Raw genomic sequence first — 16206 nt, forward strand, 5'->3', positions numbered from 1 at the left:
TTCATTTGCATACTTTGCCTGCTGAACTCCAGGCTGCCAATTCAGTTTACACAAATCTCCCAAAAAGCTGTTAGATGGCAATATTTCACATCGCTGGCTGGGCTCTTTGTCAGCCATCCACACGTTTTAAATCTACACTTTTACAGATTCTGAGTATCTGGGACCATGACAAACCTTTCATTGGTATTGACACTCTAGACAAGTAACCAAAGTAACACCCATTAAACCCAAAAGACTTCCAGAAAGTCTGGGTAACGATGATGTTCTAATCAGTACTGTCTCAGAGTTGCTTTTCCAGCTTATTAGGTCCAATTTTCAGGAAACGCTTCTTGAGCTGATGTAAACTTAGGACACTGGTGCTGCCTTTCCTGGGTGTGTTTACCCCGAATGATTTCTCCATCTCCTATAAACAGCCTGGCATCCCCAGTAGTTCATAAGTGAAAACTGACTCCTTCCAACCTAGCAAAACCTGAAACAGCCACGCTAGAAAAGCATTAAATAACTGTTAAGGAAGCGAGAAAAGGAAAAGGTTTGTAATCACCACCAAATACCTTACAAAGAGCACATGCTGATGAAGATAAAAGCTTGCCTGCTCCAGGCATTAATTATTCATTTTAAAAATTGAAATAAAAACCGTTTTTAACAATGCACAACTTCATGCAAAAATAGAGTAACAATTTCAAAGTATTTCCTTAATCCGAGTGCTGTGGGTGTGATGGACACAGTGCCAGCACATCAGGCCCACCTGGCTGCCAGGGAATGTCCCAGCCCAGGTTAACCTGGTTTGGTAGGTGCTGACAGGTCACACCTTTAACTTCTCCTGGGGTTTTTAAACTTATTTTAAAGTACCCAGCAAACTCTAGACCCCACCAGGAACACCCACAAGTGCGATTTCACCAGGTGGGCCAACACCAGTCAGTGTTTGGAAGGGCGGGGAGGGTTCATATCACGTTCTTCCCTCACCGGGCCCCGCCACCCTGCACTCTGTTCAGGGCGCGTCCTGCCCGCGGTGCCATCACCCGGAGCAGCCGCAGCCCCGCTCCGAGAGGCTCCTCGCGATTGCTCACAGCTCCCTGCCTTTTCCGCCACCGTCCCCACACCTCCCCTGGGCCGGGCGCCTCACGCCTGACATCTTGAGTCAGGGCAGATGCCGGCGGTGGGCGCGGCCATATTTACTCAGGGCACGGCCCCGCCCGTCCCTCCGCCGGACTCTGCGAGCGCCATCTTGGGTAAGGGCGCACTCTGCCCTCAGTGCTGCCTCAGCAGCCATATTTAATAAGGTCACCCCACGCCCCTCAACCCCCCCCTCCAAAAAACCTAAAACCCCAACCCTTAGCACCCCACAAACATCCTGGGGTACTCCCCGTTTCTCCCCGCAGCCAGCGCGGGCTCCCACCGCGGCGGGGCCGTTCCGCTCCTCCCCGGTCAGCTGACGGCGGCGGCGGCGGCGGCGGTCCCGTCATGGCCGCCCGGAGCGGCGCGGCTGAGGTGCGGGTGCTGCTTCTCCTCTGGTTCGCAGCCTTGGAGGGAGCGGCGGGCTCGGAGCCGTCGCTTAAGTGCGAGGAGCTGCGGATGGGGCAATATCCTGAGCGGAGCCGGGGCCCGGGGCGGGGGGTGGTGGTCGTGGTGATGGGCCCGGTGTGAGGCGGAGGGCATCGCTTGTCCCGAGCCCCGGCTGGAGGGGAGGGGGCGGTGAGGGCCGTGAGGTGCCTGGAAAGCCTCAGGGTGGGAGCCCCGAGGGGGTCTGAGCTGGCCGGAGCGGGACAAGGCACCTCAGGATGTAGGATGAGAGGAAACGGCCTCAAGCGGCACCAGGGAAAGTTCAGTTTGGTCATCAGGAGGAATTTCTTCACAGAAAGGGTGATTAGACACTGGAATGAGCTGCCAGGGAGGTGGTGCAGTCGCCGTCCCCGGGGGTGTTTAAGGAAAGACTGGATGTGGCACTCCGTGCCGTCGTTTGGTTAACATGGTGGTATTTGGTCATAGGTTGGACTCGGTGGTCTCAGAGGTCTTTTCCAACCTAATTGGTTCTGTGATTTCGGGCTGTGATTTCTGTGTGTGCCTCAGGGCAGGTTTGGGATGTCTCTCCCATTTTCAAAGAGAAAATCCTATGGGATAAAAGACCCCACTCCGTCACCTCTCTACCTTCTTATTTTCTGCAGGACACTAGAGTGAGACATGGAGGCTTTGCCCTGTTATTAGGGAAAGGTTCTTCCCCCAGAGGGTGGTCGGGCACTGAACGGGCTCCCCAGGGCAGTGGTTATGGCACCAAGGCTGACAGAGCTCAAGAAGCGTTTGGACAACCCTCTCAGGGACAGGGTGGGATTGTTGGGGTGTCCTGTGCAGAGTAGGAGTTAGACTCAATGATCCCTGTGGGTTGCTTCCAACTCAGGATATTCTGTTTTTATGCCCTACAGGGCACAGGTGTTGGGCTCTACCTGCAAGGCTCCTGCTGTCCAAGGTGCCTCGGGCTCTCCCCAGAGCATGTTGGTGGATGGCAGCTAACAGTTATTCATGATCAAAAGTGTCCAGAGAGCAAATCTTGGAAAAACTAACTTCAGCTTCTGCTTTACTTGGCTGTGGGAGTTGAAACCTCTGGAAGTCAGTTCCGGCTCAGTTTGTTTCTGCACCAAATTCCTGGCATTTCAGATGTTCATTTTTATGTGTTCTTGGAATTTTGTACGTTCCTGTAGATTTAATCTTCTCAACCAAATGCCTCAATTTCAAGGTATTTAAATAAGGGAAGAAGACTAGATGAGGTGTGTGCTACCTCGTTGCCTTCAAATACAGAGGCTATGACTGATAAATATTGTAGTTCCTTTAGGTAGTGCTGACTGCAGCACTAATTAAACATGGGGCTTATGCGATATATTGGTGTATTAAATTGGATTAGCAGATTTGCTGCATGGTAATGTGCTGTTCCTGTTTTGGGGGATGGGTAGGAACTAACATCAAGGTGCATCTTAAATCCTCAGGGTTTAAGGAGGGTGGAATAAATTACTGTTAAACCTGTTGTAATGTTTGATATGAAAAATGTTTTCCTCAATTACCTGAACATATATGTGTGATGAGCCTAAAATAGACAATAGCACACAGGAACCAATGAATTGCACAAATCACACAGCATATGGTAAGGATTTCTAACTTATATATTGATTAACTACATTTTTCAAGGAAGTGTTCGATTTATGCATTTGCGTATCTGCTAGGTGAGCTTTACAAAGGATGGGATTAGTAATACCATTAGTCTGAAAGCCCAAAACACTTGTGTGGATTGGGTGCTTTACTAAAAAGGAATAAATACATTTTCTCTGATTGGTACATTTCTAAGTGAGGTTTCTGGTAAATCTCCTCAATGTATGTTACATCCTTTAGGCTCTGTCCTGCACTGCTGTGATTAAAACAAACCATTCCTGTCATACTGATTTTGCATATAATTATTAGAAGAATTGACGTTTGACAGAACAGCCTTCAAAATCTTCTAAGTTTTTTTTTCTTAAGGCAACATAGTGCTTTCCATTTTTACTAGGTTCTGCTGTGTGAGGCTCTGTTTTGAAAGCACATTTATTTGATGATCAGTTCTGATGCACTTTGGAGTTCAACAGAAAAAATCTTAAATTGATCACTTGGTTTCCTATCTGTGTTTAACTTTTCTGATGTTCTCGGGCATTGAAATAAATGGTTTGATAGCACAGCAGTTTTGCTTTATGTGCACTCATGTTTAAAATCTTGGGATCACAGACTGGTTTGGATTGGGAGGGACCTTAAAGCTTATCCAGTTCCACCTCCCTGCCATGGGCAGGGGCACCTTCCACTAGACCGGTTTGCTCCAAGCCCCATCCAGCCTGGCCTTGGACACTTCTAGAGCTGGGGCAGCCACAAAATACATGTGTATGCGTGTTTTTCATATTTTGCTTTCCATAAGTCGAATGATTTTCTTCACTGGGATGTTCTGTCATAGTGAAGATTTTCCAAATAATTTTGGCTGAAAATACTATCTAAAATGGATCATTTTTTGAGTTACTCAAAAAATCATTCCTTTACATAATTTTTTACATTGTGTTTCTGACTGTAAATGGCCGGAGATTAAAAAGACGTTATGTAGTTTGAGGTTGATCACAAGTCAGATTATCAGTTGTTTAACTAAGTACCCTGTGATTGTATTTAATACACTACACTTTTGAACAGGAGATAAGCTTCAGAGTAGAGCAAGTTGCTAAATTAATTAATGTTTTTTCTTTGTGCAGCATTTTTACACACACAGCAGTTTTTAGATTGTCCCCACAGTACTTGAGCTGCTTTTTTTTTTATTATTACTTAAGTAATAAAAAGTTAATTTCTGGACCATTCTTGAAGCACTGCAGTTCCTAAACACCTTTGTGGGATCCATCACCCAGACAAATGGGGTTAATTCAAAGCATCAAAGTGGTGTCTTTGAGTAGTACGTTTAGAGTCTTTGGAGTGACACTGAAAAGAAGACTGTGTCTTTGTTTATATCAATATATTTTAACTGCACTGGGTTTTTTCTAAGTAACAGAAAGCACTGCTTTTTTTGCTTTATTTTTTTACAAGAATGTATTTTTTTTGTATTTGCCTTAGATTAGGCACATTGATCGGTAGCATAAAGGTGGGGCTTTATAGCAGTTAAGTCCAGGCATAACTGGAATATTATTTTTTTAGTCTCTATGCAATATGGATAGATACTAAAAAAGATCCAACTCTTGCCTGTGTGTATTATTGGAAAATCTGGAAAGACATATTGAACCTGGCTTGCAGGTCAGATGGAATTAACCAACAGTACTCACAAGTACTGAAAACTGTTAGAAAATGGGCAAAGGTCTGGGTTTTTTTCTTTTAAAACAACAGACTTCAGCATTAGGGAGTGACTAATATTCTGGTAATACATTGCAAACTTTTAGCAGGTGTCATTTGCTGCTGTGGTTTCCACTTTGGTTGTCCTAAGAGTCAAGGATAATGGGATAATTTGGGTAGAAAGAGACCTCAGGAAGTTGTATAGTCCAACCTTCTGCTCCAAGCAGTGTTGGCACTGAATTCCAACCAGGTTGCTCAGGGCTTTGTGCAGTCAGACCTTGAAAACCTCCAGGGATGGTGATGACATGATTTCTCTGGGCAACTTGTTCCAGTATTTGACTGTTCTCATGATGAAAATGTTTTCTGTATGTCGGGTTCTGATTTCTCATCGACTCATATTGAAGCCAGAGTGAGAATTACATTAGAATTAGGGCAGCAATTAGATTTGTATATTTTGCTTAATATTTAGCAAAGAAAAAATACAAGTTGATCATAGGACTGGCTTAAAAAAATATTTTTAAACCATATGTGTATGAACTGTGCTCTGTATCAAGACTGTTCTACAGTAGAACTTAATTTGTTTCAGTTGTGTCTTGATAGAAAAACGCTGTGATTGTCAGTTATTGCTCAATTTCAAATAATGTTTTGTCCTCAGTTCAATGTCTGCCAGCACCAAATATTACTTGCAAAGATCACCTTGGCGTAGAAAAAGTCTTTACAGGACAGGAAGTTGGATTTTACAAGCCTATTGAGTGTCGCAATGTGTAAGTACTCACTGGCTTTTGTGATCGTTTGTCTTTGTTTTCACACTGATGTTTTTCTAAAGTCGTGTGATGTGTTGACAGAAGGAAAAAGAGAAGTAAAATAGAACCATACACGTGTTGCCCAGTAGTTAATCCTCTAATAAACAGTATAAGGATGCAACAGAGAGTCATGGAATGGTTTGGTTTGGAAGGGACCGTAAAGCTCATCTCTTTCCAACCCCCTGCCATAGGCAGGGACACCTTCCACTAAACCAGGTTGCTCAAAACATGCATGTTCATAAGTGACTCTGTCTCTGCCTGCACATTTTTGTTGTTGTTGTTGCTTAGTTATGTTTCTGTCTTTGCTTTACTTAGTACACTTTAGCGTGGCAAAATTTTATCCCTAATGCTAAGGCCACATTTCACATATGCTTAAAATCAGTACAGCTGGTGAAGGAGCTGTTGGGGACACCCCTCCATTGTATCCCAGTCCTGACAGACCCCACGGCATCAGGGAACTGATCTGGGTTGAGCTAACTTGGATCAGTTCCCCAGTTTGAGTCACAGTACAGTGGCTTCAAGTTCTGGTGCCAGCACAAGGATGAGGGTGACTCAAGAATAAAAGAGAGAGGAGAAAGGAGGGCTGGACTGGGCTGTGCTATTCAGTGCTTCATGCCAGTTTACAGTGTGCCTGTGCTGAAGTTGTAGTATGCTGGAATATTGGGGGAGCTTCAGTCTCTCCACTTCTTCCAAAAATATCTTTAAGGGGAACTGTTCTCTATTTTTAAACAACTTTTGTATTTAATCAAACCCTCTCTGTCTTTTAAGAGCCTTTTTCTGGTATGTGAATGATGGACCTAGTTTTTCTAACACACATTGTGAGTGATGGAGAGCTCTGGATACCACTAAATGTTCCAACTGGCCAATGCTAATGATCAACCAGCACCTGTCAGTACCATTTGTTTCTCCTTTTTCTGGGATTCACATTGGAACCTCTTTCTTTTGTCCTACTGGAATCCTTGGAAATTAAAACTCCAGCAATACTCACTGGGTATTCCTTATCACTCTGGTGGGCAAATAACTCTTACGTGGTACCAACTGCTCAATAATTTGCTTAACTTAGAAGTACAGCTCTGCCTCTTAATTTCATAAATATTTTCTCTGTATTTAGTCTTCTCAGCAGTCAAAGCTCAGCAAACTGAAGAAAACATATTATTACATCTAATCAAATTCCAATGCTTCAAACTAGACTTCAGTCACATTTTTGTCCAGAAACAATTGTGTTTCAGTCCCATCTGTGATGGGAAGAAGATGAGCTATACTAGTTTAATAAAATTGCTTCCTCTTTGGATTAGATGGTAATTCTTATGTTTGGAGGTTTTTTGTATACATATATTTTTGGTTTAATATATTTTCCAGAAACATTTTTTAAATGTAGCTTTTCTTTACATTTATTAATTAAAACCCAGGCCTATAGGCAGAAAAATGTCATCTTTTTTGTGATGTCTATAACTTGGTTGTGATGATTATTTATGATGAATAATCAATGGTTACACTGCCAAAAGAACTTACTGTGGCTTTTCCAGTCCTGTGATTGCCAGTATGGCAGAAAGGGAAGAGCATGCTTTTGGGCTGAAACTCCAGTAAAACACAACTGTGAAAAGAAAGAGTTACACAAGCATGTCCTTGATAAAGTCCCAAAACTAGTTAAAAATGGCAGCAAGGCTAATATCACCATCTTTCATCTGTACACTTGTTTAAAAAGTGGTCCAATTACTGATAGATGTTTTCTAAGGCACTTTGAATGTTACCTAAGTGTTTGAAACATTATTTTAAGCAGGAATCTCCAGCTTAGTATTACAATAATAGCCCTGCCCTTTCTACTGCTTTTTGGAGATTTTCCAGCATCTTATCTGAGTTTTGATGGAAACTGTAACTGTCTTCTGGCAGAAATAACTGTACATCATTTAACCAGAAAATTAGTTTGAGAAGACATTGTCTCATAGCAGGATTGTCGTAGCATGGACACAGCAGGTAAATCTATCCCCAGTTTTTGGAAATGACAAATCAGCAAGCTGTCGTTAGCCAAAACTGTAATTTAGATAACAGTTCTGGGATCCAGTTATTTTAGAGCAAGACCAGGAGATGTTGTATGTTTGTGTAAGTGGTTGTGTTCAAGTTCAGTTACACCTTGTGATAATTCAAGGAAAAGCTTGTAAGTGCTAAGATTGCTCCAACAAAGAAGTACTAGGAGTCGAGATTGCTTAGGTTTGGCTTTAGTTTGATGTTTTGGAGGTAGATTTTACTTTTTGGCCAAATTCTACAATCCCCCAGATTGGCTTTCTTTTCTGCTTAATATGCAGAGGCCCTGATTCTGCAGACTTTAAGTGTCCATTGTTCAAGTGTTGCCAGTCCAGGGAAGGAGCCCACGAAATGGTAGTCTTTGAAATTCACGAGGTTCAGTGTGGAGAGGTCTTTGAGCAGAGGTGAGAGACCCCAAAAGAGTGAGCCAAAGCAGTACCTGATATTATCAACTGCTAAGGAAGAGTTGGAAGGAAAAGTTTTTACCATGGCATCTGGAAGAAAGATACGCAGAAAAAGTCAAGCTTGGATGATGCTGAGAAGCGAGAAAAAAATCAGAAGAGGAACTGAAAAGAAATCGCATCTTTTACCCAATTGTAGAAATTCCTTCAGATGCCTGGGATGTGAAATTTTCCTACTCACTGGTTTAGTCTTCAGTGCATGTTTTTGTCTGAAAGAGTAAGACAAATGAAATACGAAAGTGGATGCAGCCTTGTTGCAGTATGCTCATGCTTCCACTTCATACTGTATTTCTTCTCCCTGTCAGTTTGATGTTCATGAGGTTGCAGACTGCTCTGCTTTTAAAAACATCTCAGTGCATAGGCAAGTGCTCAGTTTATTACTAGTTTTGATCAGGAGCCTCTCAAATTAAACCATGTTCCCATTTTATGTAAGCTTTTTTTATGCTTTAGTCCGCTTGGAGGGCTGTTGACACTTTGTAGCTGATAAACAATTTCTAACAGTTTACCTCAAGTTTAAATAAACCCCTAAGTGTTCTTTACAGTGGCTACAAGGCAGTTCTAAAGATGATAATTTACATTACATTAGGTTCCGGGAATGCCCAGTGTGTTCTGTGTTGCTAATAAACACCAAGTAACAAATATTGAGGGAAGAGTCATGATTTAATCACTTAATGTTGCCATTAAGTCTTAAAGTCAGTAAATCTTGATAATAAGCAAAAAGGTAGATCTTTACTTGGCATTGAAAATGCTTAATAAAGGTGCTTGGACTTTTGTCAGCTACTGTCTTTTTGAAACTCTGTTTTATTCAGCTGTTAACCAAGAGTTTAATTTGGACCTATTAAATAATTGCTGGCATGTAGTTGTGCACGTATCAAAACAGTGAATTATTGAATATTTTTAAGTTCTAATTACATTTGGGTTTGCTTTTCAGAAGCTCCCTGTTCGCCGAGGCAGCAAGTTCTGGTATTGAGAGCGATATGTTTTTAGCTGCCTTATTAATGTAAAGTTCACATCAGCAGGGACTGGAGTTACAGGTGGTTTGGTGGCTGCATCGCTCCAGCTGTTGGCAAGAAAGGTGCCAATTAGGACAAATCTCAAAAAGTCTGTTGTATCTGTTTATGTTGTATGACTAACCATGGGAAGCTTAACTTAGAATACCTCTCTACCTCTGTACATCTTTATACAGTCAATAGTTCTTCTCATTGTAAGTTTGTGCCTTTTAGAGTGTAGTGAGTGGATCCATGACTTACTCGTTTTTCCGAATCTTTCCTGCAGCTTCTTCAGCCGGTGGCCATGGTTCATTTCTCCTTCAGATCTCGTTGCAATTACTGTCTCTGCTGACACCTCACCTGTCTGTCCTGTTCCTCTCGATTTGGCTGCGTGTGAGACTAATGCCTGCAGACAGTATTCACACACCTCCTGGCTTTCTGGGCTTGTCTCAGTAGGGCTGAACTGTTAGGAAGTGCTCTGTGAAACTGGGGATGGATCAGCAACTGAATTATGCCTTGACAAGAAATCATCATTTAGTTTCAGAATAATCTGTATTCTGCAAGAGTACACTTGAGTTGCATCAGCTGAGGTTGCTTTATGGAGGATGCCTTCCCAGTTTGAAAGCTTAGCATTATCAGTTCTGTGGCCATTAATTGAAGATAAATAACAAGTCTGTTGTTTTTTTTTAAACTGAAGCAGCAGGAAAATGAGTCACTACTTTAATAGTCAAAAGTATGAGTGGATATATTTTGCAGTCATTACCTACATTGGTTGTTTCTTTTGGCAGAAATGGGTACTCCTACAAAGTGGCAGTGGCTCTGTCCTTATTTCTTGGATGGCTGGGAGCAGATAGATTTTATCTAGGCTATCCTGCATTAGGTAAGTTTATTCCTTTTCTTTGAGGTAAAACTTGTTATTACGACTAAATTGTATGTGTATATTCATATTTTAGTTAATTAAGACCGGTAGTCATAGTTTTAATATTTACAACTAAAATCCTTACTTTATTGTCAAGATAAAATGCTGCATTATCCTCAGCCTGCTCTTCTGTTGGAGTGGTGACAAATGAATATATAGTTGTCCAACAGATAAAATCCTAATAAGCAAACGTGGTTATTGCTGTTCATAGTTTTGCTTTGCATTGATGTTTACCACAGCATTCTTTGGGAGGCACTGGAACACAAGTGGGTTTGACTCATGTGCCAGCTACTTAAATGAGACTTGATTTTACCAGAAAAATAGCACACAAATTTACAGTAAACCTGGTGTTTTGGGAGATGGAATTTATTCTGGCAAATGCATAGCTTCAAGATAAATCACATTGTTAACAGTTCTGCAGAAGCTGGGACTTTTAAAAGATCTCCCTCTGGTTGGTACTTTTAGGACCTGACTCCCAGGATGATGGTGCCACTGACTTTTAAATAGTTAATAATTAAAAAACCTGTGTGTTAGAACTATTTTCACTGGCCTTGTTTCTGAGCTGGGCAAAGGGAGTCAATTTAAGTGTAGACAGCATGGAGTAATGATTTGGAAAAAGCTATGTGTCTTACTGTCACTTCAGTTATGAATTTTGAGTTTCTGCCCATTAAATGCAAACACTTTTTTTTTAATGACATTACCTGTCCTTCTCAATAATCTTGTGTTAACATCCATGTCTTTTATCCCTGAGATTCTGTGATTAGCACTGACTTTGTCCATCTGTTTCACAAAAAGATACATTTTTGGAAGCAGTCAATAAGGTGCATCTTTTTGTAATATCACTGGATTTGGAATAATAATTTGCAATAATTATTTTGTAATATATTGTAGTAATATATAGATTTATAAATCCTTAATTCTCACATGGAAGTTCTTCATGGCTCATGCTTTAACCCTACTGGAATATACTGTAGCCAGTAGCCAAAGTTAAGACCTAAAATTAAACTTTTCCAAAGCCAAGTTTTCTCTCCTTTGAAAGGTAAAGAAGACAAAAGCAAATAGGTAAGAGTAGAAAAGATTAAAAGAATAAAAATCAACACACTGGATTCCATGACAGTGGATGATTGGGGATTTTTTTAGGTCACCCAGGCCTTGGTAAAAAGTGGTTAAGAAAGGTTAATAGCATTGAAATATTTTTTGCAAGTGTAGTGAAGAGTGTAAATGCTCTTTGGTTTATTTTTTTTCCATCTCTTTTGCTTAAAGAGCACACAGATAAAAACAAGCTATTGAGTATGAAGAAATCAGGAAAGCAACTTCTTCCTCTCCCACACACTGTGAACTAAACCATCAGTTATTAATGCAGAAGAGCACTATTTTTCCCTTCATGCTTTAGAGCAGTTTATTTTCTCAGTGTGATCTGCTGGTGGGGAGGGAGGTGAGGAGGAAGAAAAAAGCCAACTTTACCCTGCACTCCAAAAATAAATGCCAGGTTCAGAAACATTTCTTCTCCATCCAGTTCCTCAGGTGAATTAGAGCTGCTGCTGGAACCAGCAATGGTAAGAGACCTGCTGGGTTCCTCAAATGCCAGCTGGTACTGGGACACCTTCCACTAGACCAGATTGCCTAGAGCTCCATCCAGCCTGGCCCTGAACAATTCCAGGGATGGGGCAGCCACAGCTTCTCTGGGCAACCTGTGCCAGGCCCTCACCACCCTCACAGTCAGGAATGCACATGGGTTTTTCTTCCAATCAGCTGAAAGACCATCCAGCTACTACTCTTTCATCTTCCTGCTCATTAGGAGTTTTCCCCTGTTCTCTCTGCAGTGTTGCAGAGATTATAAACTATCTCCCTGGAGTTCAGTTCCATCTTTCCAACTATGGGAGCTATATCCAGGCAGTGGGATGCTCTTCCTGCAGTGTGGATGCAGTTATTCTCCTCTTCTTCTCCATAGACAGCCTCATAAACAGGGCTGGGGGAGAGGAGTTGGTTTGTGGGACATGTTGCTGCTTTGGAGAGAGGGATAACCCAGATGTTTGCCTGAAGTGATACTTAAAATATATATAGTTCCCACTGTATTATGTTTATTGCACAGGAAACTATTGATATTAAAAAAAAATAAATTTTAAGACATCCTCTTTCTTCTGAGGGCATTTTCCAAATGAAGTCTACTTTGCAGGGCATCTTCCAATGAAACATTTATCTGGTAGTTACTATTCTGATATATTTTCTATTTATCTTTTATTTATTAGTATAAAAATAACATTTTTGGATACCAGTTAAAAAGAAGCATTTATGTATTTTTATATAAACTAAAAATAAATTCATATTTCAGGAAAAATATAAAAATGATACAAAGGATTGTTTTCCAAAGTTGCATGTTCTGTAAGTCAAATCTGTATATGCTGCAACTCATGAGGTGGTAGAAGGTCTCTATTCATAAGGAAATTTTGCAGCTCAAGTTGGGATTTTTCTGTCAGTGCTTCAATCAAAGGAACATTTCAGTAACTTGGTCATCAGCTTTGGCCTTTGCTTATTTAAGAATACAGATCTGTTAAAAAATTGTTAATGTTTAAAATCCTTTAACTGTTTTCAGGATGTAGAAATATGAATATGCGGTTTGATTTTTTCCTTGATAATTTAAGATCTGCAGCTTCAGGTCTATTTCTAGATGTGTGTATATATATATATATAATATATATATTATATATATGTACATTATATATATATAATATATGTATATTTAATATATATATAATATATGTATTTTATATATATATATATATATATATAAAATATATATTTTGTGGGAAGGGGAGAGTGTTGAGATGTGATTGCCACCAGAAACGTGAACTTCATAGTAGTTGCTTAAAGTTGCAGTTAAATTTTATTTTTGTTTTTCAGGTTTGTTAAAGTTCTGCACTGTAGGATTTTGTGGAATTGGGAGCCTAATTGATTTCATACTTATTTCAATGCAGGTAAGTCAGAGTTTTCAAAACAAGATATAAATCTCTGTTTGTTAAAGCTGTGATTTGATTGCTAGTATTTCGTTAGCATTTTAGCCTTAAGAACCTTTGGGTATTGAAAAATCAAGGCATTTATTTTGGCTCTGTTTGGAGACTGTCGTAGAATATAGACACGAAATATCAATATATTTGCTGTTGGAATGAAAAATTAGACTAGCTATTTTTAAATACTTATAGTGAAGAGTACCATAAATTCACTTTATCAGAACCTCTTTATGTGACTCAGAGTGTTGAACTCAGCATGAGATGTCCTGCTGTTTCCAGAATCCTGAAGTTCAGTGTTTGCATGTGCATTATATTCATGAGAGAAGACATTGCCACTTTTCTGCCTCTCCTCCAAATTCAAGTCCCTGATCACCTGAGAGCTGTGACTGTAGGATTCATGAGGGTGAAATCCCCAGCTGGAGTGAGATCTTGTGACATCATGAAATTGCCAAATTGTCTTATTCTACAGTGCAGCCATTTAGCATGAATTGCAAACTGCCTTTCATGAAGTTAAACTCCATTGTGGATGTAGGAGTTGTTTCTATGGGTTTATAGGAAAATATTTTGAAAGTGTGAATTTTTGTATATTTGTGTGCATCTTTGTCTTTCCTGTGCATTCTCAAATTCCTTTCTATGCTATCACAGTGATCTTGCCTCAGAGCACTTACAGATCAATTTGAGAGTATCTTTCATCTCTCCGTGTTGATCTCCCTGGTGACCCCACATCAATTTAGTACTTCAGAACAAAAAACTCCATGATCTTCTCTACTTCTCTTCATTCCTTACCTGTGCCGTGTTTCAAAGATACTTGTCATCAGCCTAATTCTCTGCTGCAGACCCTCCTTTGTTCAAGAAAAGTGGTTTGGAGCCCACTCATTTGTTAACCTGATTTTGTGACTCAAATCCTCACCGGATTAACCGAGTCCCAGCGCCTGGCTGTGTAATTTGGTTGATTAGAAGCCCAGGGGAAATGTTCCTTCTGAGACAGCGCTCGCTAAAACAGTTAAACTGCAGCATAACTTCAAAATAAATCTAGTTTCTGTTTGACTAATTAAGCATGACTAATTTTATGATGGGAAAATTAGCAGTAATTGAGACATTAGCACAAAGTATATATTTCACTTCATATTGAAAAGTCTTGGTTCTCTTTTTCTCTTGCAGATTGTTGGACCTTCCGATGGCTCCAGTTACATTATAGATTACTACGGTGCGAGGCTCACACGGCTCACCATCACCAATGCAACTTTCAGGAAAATGCAGACCTATCCCTAGTCCTGGCAGTAATTGTCACAAATCCATAGGGGCAGCTTATTTCTACAGCTGGATCCAGTTGTCCACTGGAATTGCTGAGGACTTATTAATTGCATTTCATCAGAACAGAATATTAAATGTACCTTGAACGAAGATGATCATATATGGAAGTTCCTCAAGTGCATGAGTTTACCTCAGAGGTCTAACTTTGTGGCTGCTCTATTTGTTGGAGCACAGAGTTTCTTGCTAAGTTATATCATTTGTGAAATGTGCAGACTTTTGCACTGATGTTCTGTGTCTGTAAGTATAATTTAGTGTTACAGAGAACTGGAAAAGGAGTGAATGGGCCAGGATTACACTTGGGATCTGTTCTCATAACAGTTTCCAAAGTGGCAGTTTGGAAATTAACTTAAATATCCCAAACCACACAAACTGCCTTTCTTTCTATCCTGTTAAAATCCAAATAGCCCCAAGTCTTGTTCTGGTGTATCCTGTGAAATTCTATTTATTGAAATAATTACTTCTGTAAAGCTTGAAGACAAATATTGGTCAAATAGCAAAGTTTGGTCAGTACTGATCAACAGTAAAAAGTATGGAGGCATAAAAAATAGAATCGTAGATGACACATAGCAGAAAGTGAGGGTGGATGTTGACATGGTCTGAGATTAGAAGAGGAAATAATTGTTCTGCTTATTTTGATTTTGTGATTTCTGCTTATTTGATTTTTTTCTTTACTCCTTTGCAACCATCCACAGTGAAATACATACCTTCTTTTTCTGAAAATAAATTGGTGCATGTGTTTGACAGCTACAGAGTGTCAAAAGAATGAATTCTTTGTACTAATAAAGCCCTTGAAAGGTTCTTTTTTTGGATCACTTGTGTTTCTGTGAAATAATTCTGTGTCCTTCAAAGTCATTTGACCAGAGTTTTTAGAACAACTAAGATTTCCCACGTTGTTCCTTTAAAGAAAAGTATATACACACAGAGACAGAAAACAGAATCTTCACATTATTTGACCAATTTTAAACATTCACTTTACCTTCTAAGGAAAACTGGCAGTAACTGAGTGACAAATCCACGTGATAGAAACTATAGTCAAGATTTTTTCAAAAATTTGGGCTATTCTGCTTTTCAGCTGAAACTTTCAAAACATTATAATGTGTCCACAAAGGGTATCTTTAAGAGAATTACCAAAAATGAGATTCCTAAATTGATTTTTTTAAAGCACAATTTGTGGTTTTTAGTCTCCTTTTAACCCACAGTAAGCCCAGTGCACAGAAAGCTTTGTAAAGAAATCCTGGTTTTTTTTCCAAATCAGCGTAACCTGACATATCACGTAATGAGAATAAACCACAAGGAATACTTTGTGCTTAACATTAATTCCTTTCTTCACGAAAGAAAGACGTGGTTTTGGAATACTTCCTACCATGCATTTTACTTGTGGGTTCAAAGATACAAGAACACTCTGTTACAGCTCCCTTCCCTTGCTTGATATTTGTTGCACCTCCCTTTGGTCTCTCTCACTGAATGCTCTTTGTGCACATCAGTTTTGTTCCCTGAAATACTTTGAAAAACAGACAGGAAGTGGATGGAAAATAGATGTTTGAATCAAATAAGATCTCCTGGCTAAGATCATCCTGTGACTTGTCTGCTTTTTATTTTTTCACCCTGAAGCTGATAATGAAGCTGTGAAAATAGGAAGATGTCATGGATGTTATAATAAAAAAATAGCCTTGGGCAATTTATCACACAAGATTTCATTCTAAAATGTGTCTCCAGGTGTACAAATAGCAGAGGGCTTGACTTGGTGATTTCAGCAGTCCATCATGTGCTTCGTTGTCTGTAAAAGAATCTGGGACCTATTTTGTGGGAATCAGATGAAAGTATAATTGGTTACAAGGTCCTTCAGATAGTTTGTTAATCTCAGAAGCCAAGTAGCCA

The 16206-nt window shown here is 40.0% G+C and overlaps 1 protein-coding gene across 1 annotated transcript; it reads left to right on the plus strand.

Annotated features, from left to right (window-relative positions):
* Positions 1-1245: 1245 nt before the first annotated feature.
* TM2D1 (TM2 domain containing 1) lies at positions 1246-15126 on the plus strand. Its single transcript, XM_064665036.1, has 6 exons — positions 1246-1580; positions 3057-3130; positions 5468-5576; positions 9876-9967; positions 12908-12981; positions 14176-15126. Exons 1-6 carry the CDS (start codon positions 1462-1464, stop codon positions 14284-14286), a joined length of 579 nt encoding a protein of 192 aa, XP_064521106.1. The 5' UTR covers positions 1246-1461; the 3' UTR covers positions 14287-15126.
* The last annotated feature ends 1080 nt before the right edge of the window (positions 15127-16206 follow it).

The sequence above is a fragment of the Pseudopipra pipra genome, chromosome 9 (assembly GCF_036250125.1).
Source record: "Pseudopipra pipra isolate bDixPip1 chromosome 9, bDixPip1.hap1, whole genome shotgun sequence".
Classification (NCBI taxonomy): domain Eukaryota; kingdom Metazoa; phylum Chordata; class Aves; order Passeriformes; family Pipridae; genus Pseudopipra; species Pseudopipra pipra.

What these genes read in the sequence shown, in the direction of transcription:
- TM2D1 (XM_064665036.1), top strand. Translation starts at nt 1,462, where the DNA reads ATGGCCGCCCGGAGCGGCGCGGCTGAGGTGCGGGTGCTGCTTCTCCTC. An exon ending in GAGGAGCTGCGGATGGGGCA is followed by an intron (nt 1,581 to 3,056) that starts ATATCCTGAGCG and finishes AATTACCTGAAC; the next exon opens with ATATATGTGTGATGAGCCTA. An exon ending in TCTAGGCTATCCTGCATTAG is followed by an intron (nt 9,968 to 12,907) that starts GTAAGTTTATTC and finishes TTTGTTTTTCAG; the next exon opens with GTTTGTTAAAGTTCTGCACT.